The following is an 8,238-nucleotide window of genomic DNA, read 5'->3' as shown; positions in this document are numbered from 1 at the left end:
ATTGGACACTTTGACACTCTTTACTGACTCCCAGTCAAAACAGAACAGACTGTTCTACTTAACCGGTAAACCGAAGACGGAAGTGATGGCAGGTTCTTCTCTTGCTCACGTTACATATGCAGATGTTTACAATTTTCAAATGTGATTTACACCGAGCATGTCTAGTCGGTCTATTTGTATAGCCTTTGCACTTAGTCGCAAGCTACTGTTACTTAGCTATTTATATTATATTATATTACCAATTTTGTTTGGCTGAGACCTCAGGCTTGTATTCACTAACATAACTATTTATTTATATTGTTCGCTTTGACTGTTTCAGCTTGACAGCTCCAATTTGAACAGACCCTAAGTTATTGTTACCAACTGCCGTCAAGGTAACTTAGTAAGCTAAATAATCTAGTTTAACTTTACTTGTTTGGTGCACTTAAGCAGTACTTTTTATTAGCATAGATACTGATAATTTCGTAGCGATGTGTGGTGGTCTATAGCCCTTATTCAGGTCCCAAAATCGTTGCAACACCACTGTTATTGCCTTAACGTTAGCCTGCTAACTTACATTCTGTATGGTTTGTTTGTGGATGAAGCATCAAGTAGCGATGTGGTAGCTTAGCCTGGACAATAATGAATGCTGAAAAGCAAGAAATTAAAGTACGAAGAGTGTCGTCAAGGAAGAGGTCTAGGGACAGTCTTAAAAGTCACTTGACACCTGCCAAAAAAAGAGGAAGTACATCATTAGGGCAATGTCCTGACAGCACAGAAAACGGGGTGTTCACCAGTGCCATGGCTGATATAAAAGCTACTGAGGTATGTTATGTTGCCAGTATTGATCAGAGGACTTTTGTCTTAATTGCAGAACTGCCAGTTAACTCTCCTGCTTTTCTGTGCAGTATTGCAGTGACAATGAAGATTTGTTTGGGGACTACGACAGCATCCTGGGTGACAGCTCTTTCCTGGCTAAACTGGACTATGCAGAGCAAGATGAAAGGCAGCATGGCCTTCACTGTGCAGCCAACACCGACCCTGCGGATAAGCCGGATGCTGACTTCACATCATTGCGGTCATCAAAAGACAGCCTCTTGAAACAGGCTTGTGATGACATTCTTACTGACTCCATCCTAGACGACTTCAGAGATGAATCCCTGAAGGACTTGCCAGCCACGCAGCGTGAATTTCAAGAAGAGGTTCTTGAAGATGCAAAGAGGAACAAACGGCGAGAAGGGGATAAAACTTCTACACCTTTTAGAAACACTGACGGGACCGTTGAAGAGGAAACTGAACGGGCCTTCGGAAATAAAACGGCCAGTTCTCCTAAAGCAAAAAGACGCATGACCGATCAGGTGAAGAGAGCTCTGCTGTGTAACGCAGCAGCTCCCTCCAGTGTTTCACGCACTGTGGTGCTGAAAGAGGCTGTGGTCAGTGAGGAGATCAGCTTTGCCATGCAGGCCATGGAGACTGTATCTGCAAAGACAACAGACCTCGGGCCTTTCTTTGGGCTTCCCACCAAAGTGAAAGACCTGATATGCAAACTTAAAGGAATCAAGAACTTATACGGTGATGTAGTGTTTGGCTGTTTTTTTCTGAGAACTCACAACCAGATTCTGTTTTAGTAATGAAGACAGCATAGATAAAGGGCAATTTGATATAGGCTAGACCAGAGTTATATCTGATGATCATTGTATCCATTTTTCAGATTGGCAAGAGACTTGTCTGAACCTGGACTGTGTTCAGGAGAGAAGGAATCTGATCTACTCCCTTCCCACCAGTGGAGGGAAGACACTTGTTGCAGAGATCCTCATCCTCAGAGAGCTGCTGTGCAGGAAGAAAGACTCTCTTTTCATCTTACCATACGTCGCATTGGTGCAAGAGAAGGTACTAGGGCTTAAGGATAACCAGGCCATGCAAACCTACACCTACACTTGTCTTATTAAAGAGCACTACTAGGTTGTAGCATTATTATTTGCATGATTAGTTTGTTAATTTCAGTTCTCCTCATATATCTGCAGGTGCGTGGGTTAGCAAGCTTTGGCCTGGAGCTGGACTTCATGGTGGAGGAGTACGCTGGCAGCAAGGGCAGATTCCCTCCAATGAAGAGAAGAAATAGAAGGTCCCTCTACATTGCGACAATAGAAAAGGCCCACAGCCTGGTCAACTCTCTGATAGAGACCAACAGGCTGGATAACCTGGGACTGGTGGTCGTTGATGAGGTACGCAGACATACAGTTTTGTTATATTATGTGCATTAGAAGAGTATTAGGGCCATTGTAGGTGAAATTTTGTTTTTTCTGCAGCTGGGGGGGGGGGTGATATTCTGAGCAAAAACTTAGAAATTCATATTTTTTTTCTCACAAATTTCTGACTTTAAGCTCAGAAATTCCGTTTTTTTTCTTGCCAATTTCTGAGTTTTTTTTATTTTCTCGCAAATGTCTGACTTTAATCTCAGAATTTCAGAGTTTTTTCCCAGAATATTACCCCCTTCCCCCTGGCTGCAGTAACAAAAAAAAAAAAATCACCTACAATGGCCCTAATACTCTTCGGTACATTAGCTGTGGAAGTTAAGACAGTAGGAGGTTTAATGACGCAACTTATCTTCCATGTACAGCTTCACATGCTGGGTGACGGCAGCCGAGGGGCTGTTATTGAAATGACACTGGCCAAAGTTCTGTACGTCAGCAGTAAGTGTCCCTTATTCTGATTCCTTTTTACTTTTATCACAGTTGTTATTGATGTCTATTGCTGTTAATGAAGCATACATATTCTTTTTCAGAGACAACTCAGATAATTGGAATGAGCGCCACTCTGGGAAACATAAAAGACCTTCAGAAGTTTTTGCGAGCGGAAAATTACACTAACGACTTCAGGCCTGTATGTGATTTTAAACTCTACATTATAAATCTGTGGAATATTTGTACTTTGTGTCAAAACATGTCATCGACTGCTGATATTATATAGACTTGCACCAGTGCTGTCCTGCTGTTTCTGACCCAGCTACCACCAGCCAAATTATGTTGTTTTGTTTTTATTGTTGTTGTCCTTTTGTATTCTAAAAATCTGGTTGGCTGGTTAGTTTTAGTCCTTACCTGCCACTGTGGCTTGAAGACAAAAGTATTTTTTTTGCCCTTCCCAGGTGCAGCTGAGGGAATATGTGAAACTGAAGGACAGTATCTATGAGGTGGACCCAAAGGAAGAGGACTGTTTTAAGTTCTCACGTCCTCTCAACTTCAAGGTAATTCGAATAGTCACTCATTTACACATTTACTTGAATAATCACAGAGTTTTATAGTCTTCAGGTTTACAGTTTATAGTCACTCAACCATCAGTTGTTTTTCAGCATGAGCGCATGTCTGATCTGATCCCACAGTACTCCAGTTCGATGCAAAAGATGGACCCAGATCACATTATCGCCTTGGTGACCGAGGTCATACCTACCCACTCGTGCCTGGTCTTCTGTCCCACCAAGAAGAACTGTGAAAACGTGGCGGGGATGATCTGCAAATATCTGAAAGAGTAAGTGGAGCAGCCAGCTGGGTGTGGACATTCCCTCCTCTGGTGTCGATAGCGGTGATTCAGTCTCTCCTGTTTCACTCTCGCAGGGAGTTTCTCCTGCACAAGGAGGCAGAGAAGGCCCTCCTGCTCAGAGAGCTGAGGAACAGCGGGAACGGCTCCATGTGTCCGGTGCTCCGGAAGATCGTGCCGTACGGTTTAGCCTATCACCACAGCGGGCTGACCAGCGAGGAGAGGAAGCTGGTGGAGGACGCCTACTCCGATGGGGTTCTCTGTCTCCTCGCTTGTACCTCCACCCTGGCTGCTGGGATCAACCTACCTGCCCGCAGGTCAGTGGATGACATACTGATGGGAGTCATCAGTCTACCCCGCGTTCTCCAAATATAGAGTCATGATGTGTCTCACTTGCTATATCTCATGACATAACGAATGCAACCTATTTCTGGGGTTGCCCCCAATGTTCGCACATCAGAGTGATTCTGCGTTCACCCTACGTGGCCACGGACTTCCTGAAGAGGAGCCAGTACAAGCAGATGGTGGGCAGGGCCGGTCGGGCGGGGATAGACACTATGGGAGAGAGCATCCTCATCCTGCAGGACAAGGACAAGACTATGGTAATAACACTCACAACATACCAGTAAATATGGTTCTATTCATAATATTTTGCTGTTGCATTATTCTTTATTTTGTGTTTCAGGCTAAAAAGCTTGTGTCTGCCCCAATGGAGATCTGTTACAGCAACCTAATGCATGACAATGGAAAGGGCGTTCTCAGTCTCATCCTATCCCTCATTGGATTAAATGTAAATACCTCTGTTAATTAATTGCTCAGCATCCACCATCAAATCCAAGTTAGATATATCCTCTCATAGCAGCTGTTGCAGTCTTGATTGCTGGGAGGACAGTCTTTATGCCGTGCTGTTTTGTCCCCTTGTAGATCACCAACTCATTAGAGCAGGTGAAGGACTTCATGTCTGCCACCCTCCTGCATGTCCAGGAGAGGCAGCTGTGTGTGGAAAGGAGTCTGTGGGAAATCGTACAGGAGTGTGTGGGACTCCTGAAAGGGAAGGGTCTCGTCGCCGTGTCGACGGATGCACAGGGTGAAATTCTGCAAGTCACCAAGCTGGGAAAAGCAACCTACAAAGGTACTGTAGGTCCCTCTCATGTCACCCAGGTTTGTTTTTCATGTGGATCATTCAGTGCCATGTTCAGTCTGTTTTATCCATCCGGCCTCCCTCAGGCTCTGTGGACCTGACCTACAGTGACGAGCTGTATAAAGACCTTTCCAAAGGCCTGGAGAGCCTGATGCTCGACAGTTTCCTCCACTTGGTCTATCTGGTCACACCCTACGACATGATTTCCCAGTGCAAGCCCGACTGGATGATATACTTCAGACAGGTACAGCATCCAGGTTTAGCGGTTCCTCCTGAGATGTCACCATTAATTATTCTTAGGTCACTTTTCTCTCGGTAGACTCGTGTACATGAGCTTTGTTCTGCTGGTGTGTTTCAGTTCACCCTGTTGTCCGCTTCAGAGCAGAAGATGTCCGCGGCGGTTGGCGTGCCGGAGAGTTTTGTTGCCAGAAAGGCTGCTGGGCAGACAGTGAAAAAGGTAAGAAACACAGGAAAACATTATCATGCTACATTATCTGACTTTTCCTCCAAGCTGATTTTTTTTCTCTTCTATCCAAAAGTTGAACAGCCCAGCAGCTTGTACTTAAATATAAGTAAGGGTGTGATATTCAGTATCTAATTTGTCAGGAGTTAAGGGATTATAACTGTTCCTAAACCTACAAGCGTTTAGGGATTTTGAGAAGTATTAAATTAAATAATTATCGTTGGATAATTACGTTGCCCACACACACAAGTGTGGGAGGTAATCTGTAAGTATCACAGAAATGGCTTATGTGTTATCATTAAAAATATGATACAACTGACATCAAGTGGGTGTTTTTTTAGTTTTCATGGAGTATGTTCCTTACCCCGCTGTGCCACCAGCACACCTCGTAAATGTCAAACTGTTTTGATATAAAAAAATCTTGATGACACAGTACATGTTCTGTCTTACCTCTGTTTTAGAATATGAATCCGGTGGTGGTGAAGCGTTTGTACCTGGCCCTAGTGCTCTTCAACTTGCTGAAGGAAACTAACCTGTGGAGCGTGGCGGAGAAGTTTCAGCTCAGCCGAGGTTTCATCCAGACTCTGCTCAGCTCTTCCTCCGCCTTCTGCTCCTGCGTGCTGCACTTCACAGAGGTATCGCCAAAACCCAGCTGTAAGATTGAATATCCCATGTCTTGCAGTGTAGTTTCACGCAGGACATCACTGAGGTGGACCTCCGTTCTGTTAAGGATATTCAACAGCGATTTCACTTCTCTGTGATCAGGAACTGGAGGAGTTTTGGCCGTTCAAAGCTCTCCTGGTGGAGCTGACCCGGAGGCTGAGCTACTGTGTGACGGCTGAACTCATCCCTCTAATGGAGGTGGCTGGGGTCATGGAGGTCAGTACGCATTGTCGAGAGCAGGGGTTCCCAAACTTCTGCATGTCAAGGACCCCCAAATAATTGTGCTTTAGACCACTGACCCCCAATTGATAATATTTTGCTCTAAGGGATCTTTCTGAGAACATTTGTGAATAATTCCTGTATGCTGGGAACCCCCTGGAACCCCGGTAAGAACCCCTGGTGGTTCCCACACCCCAGTTTGGAAACCACCGGTCGAGAGTAACACACACAGGAAAATAGATATTCTGAAGATCAAATCATTTATGTTTACTACAACAACCTTGTGTTTGTTTTTTCCCCAGTCCAGGGCAAAGCAGCTCTACAACGCCGGTTACAAGACGCTGGCTCATCTCGCCAATGCCGACCCGAGCGCTCTTGCCAAGAATGTCGAGAACCTCTACAAGAAACAAGCCAACCAAATAGTGGCTTCTGCAAAAGTAAATAGAATATCTTCCCGTCCTTTATCTGATGCTTCAGGTTTTCAAAGATGCAATCCAGAGCCCACCTTTAATGAATCATCGTGCTTTCTCAAGTACTTTGAACATCTTAGTAATTAATTTTCCTGTGCGCAGTAGTTACATTCAAATTAACGTCTCAACTTTCTCCTGCTTGTGTCTATCAGATGATGTATCTCTCTGTTCCAGATGCTTCTGAATGAGAAGGCTGCAGCTCTCCAGGAAGAAGTGGATGACTTGCTAATGATGCCTCTAGATCTCCCCCAGCTATAAAACCGAAATAACTCATTTGAGTTCATCTATTACAGAGAAGTTTTATTCTCCTTGTAAACTGCTTACACATTTGCCATTGTTTTTTTTTAATTGTTTCTCCCACTGGAAAGCCATATCTTATTAAATGATACACAAGATCAACTCCCCTTGATGTTTTTGTCACAATCAATTGAAATATGTTGATGCAGTCCAGAAATACAGGCCTGTAAACAAAATATTAGAGTGAGAACTTAACTACCGAACACAAGCCAGCAGTCAGATCTTGGCTCTACCAGACATTTTCATAGATAACCAACCATCATTTTGAGGATCTATTGTAACAAATGTAGCTGGGTAAAATAATGAAAATGACTGGTGAATTTTAGGGTGAAAAGAGGCTGGTGGAGGAAAAATGTTTGATACTAGGTATGGCAGAAATGGCAATTCTGAATTTAGAGTGGGCTTCACTTTTTCTTGATTTATCAGGAAAACAATTTATGCCAAATGTGTGCCTATTATATCAATGCTGTAAGATGCAGACCAATCAGTGGGTATGTAAAAAAAAAAAAAATGTGTAGGCCTACATGGAGTGATTCTACAGTAAGTGGGTGGTATATTGACTGAATCCAAATCTTCAGTATTCTTAATACTTCTTTGGCCATGTTCTTCTTTAGTTAGCTATATTTTCTACATTTTCTGTTTGATAAATGTGTCAGTCACTATCCTCTTTTCATGTAGGCTACACTTTTAAAACATTTTCACTTGATGTTGACAGCATTTCAGCCCCAGTATCCATGCCAAAGCTGCTACCCATACATCTACACAGGATGTTTCAAAATAAAGGGTGATTTTGCCTGTTTTCAGAAAGGATGGCAATAGCTTGATTGGCGTCTCCTGAAATCCCATTTCCAAATACACATAGCCAAGGCTATGAAGATGCTGTAGGAGGAAGCCACAGGCCTGCACAACAGGCTTACAGGTGAGAAAAGGAGAAGCAGTGAGGCTAATGAATGTAGTTGAAATACTTTGTTAAAGCACTGTTCGTTAGACAAACTACACTGGACTAACTTCTTTCTGTGAACTTCTTTCAAGTAGTTTAGTTTTACAGTAGCCTAGTTTGCTTCTTCAACACTGCACAACTAGAGAGACTTGTAAGACTTTTGTCCATCTCCTACATAGAGAGGGCTAAATAATGCAAATAAATAAATATGATGTTATGGTTATGTGAAAATTAAACAATAAATGTAGTTAAAAGTAATCATCAGTCCAGAGTGGGACAAACCACTTCAAAAACCATATCTATCTCTATATCAGGGAGCATTCAGTTCCCTCTAAGCTGTGTGCAATAATTTATTATTTTAATTATTCATTTATATATAATAAAACTATAAACTGTAAAAAAAAAAAAAAAAGGCTAATAATACACTGAAATAAAAGGGACATTAATAATTTGCATCAGTGTAGTATCTTTTCTGCAACAGTGGCGTCCTCAATGGAAATAATTATTAATTTAACCATCCTTAATATATGAA

At 42.8% G+C, this 8,238-nt stretch overlaps 1 protein-coding gene across 3 annotated transcripts; it reads left to right on the top strand.

The window, feature by feature from the left end:
- The first annotated feature begins 368 nt into the window (after nucleotides 1-368).
- On the top strand, nucleotides 369-6,868 carry helq (helicase, POLQ like). 3 transcript variants are annotated; one of them, XM_071914318.2, is made up of 18 exons: nucleotides 369-804; nucleotides 888-1,551; nucleotides 1,691-1,869; nucleotides 2,004-2,204; nucleotides 2,600-2,672; nucleotides 2,765-2,862; nucleotides 3,125-3,223; nucleotides 3,359-3,504; nucleotides 3,591-3,830; nucleotides 3,974-4,115; nucleotides 4,199-4,303; nucleotides 4,438-4,645; nucleotides 4,741-4,898; nucleotides 5,013-5,111; nucleotides 5,579-5,752; nucleotides 5,883-5,996; nucleotides 6,302-6,436; nucleotides 6,644-6,868. In XM_071914318.2, the coding sequence occupies exons 1-18, from the start codon at nucleotides 622-624 to the stop codon at nucleotides 6,725-6,727; spliced, it is 3,102 nt and encodes a 1,033-aa protein (XP_071770419.2). In that variant the 5' UTR covers nucleotides 369-621; the 3' UTR covers nucleotides 6,728-6,868. The 3 variants fall into 3 exon arrangements, with proteins under 3 accessions (XP_071770419.2, XP_078143857.1, XP_071770421.2); XM_078287731.1 differs by having other exon boundaries at nucleotides 6,622-6,868; XM_071914320.2 differs by lacking the exons at nucleotides 5,883-5,996; nucleotides 6,302-6,436; nucleotides 6,644-6,868 and having other exon boundaries at nucleotides 5,035-5,111; nucleotides 5,579-5,715.
- Nucleotides 6,869-8,238: the final 1,370 nt, after the last annotated feature.

This window comes from Centroberyx gerrardi, chromosome 2 (assembly GCF_048128805.1).
Source record: "Centroberyx gerrardi isolate f3 chromosome 2, fCenGer3.hap1.cur.20231027, whole genome shotgun sequence".
NCBI lineage: Eukaryota > Metazoa > Chordata > Actinopteri > Beryciformes > Berycidae > Centroberyx > Centroberyx gerrardi.
The sequence above is the reverse complement of the archived record's forward strand: the minus strand, read 5'-3'. Positions and strand labels throughout refer to the sequence as shown.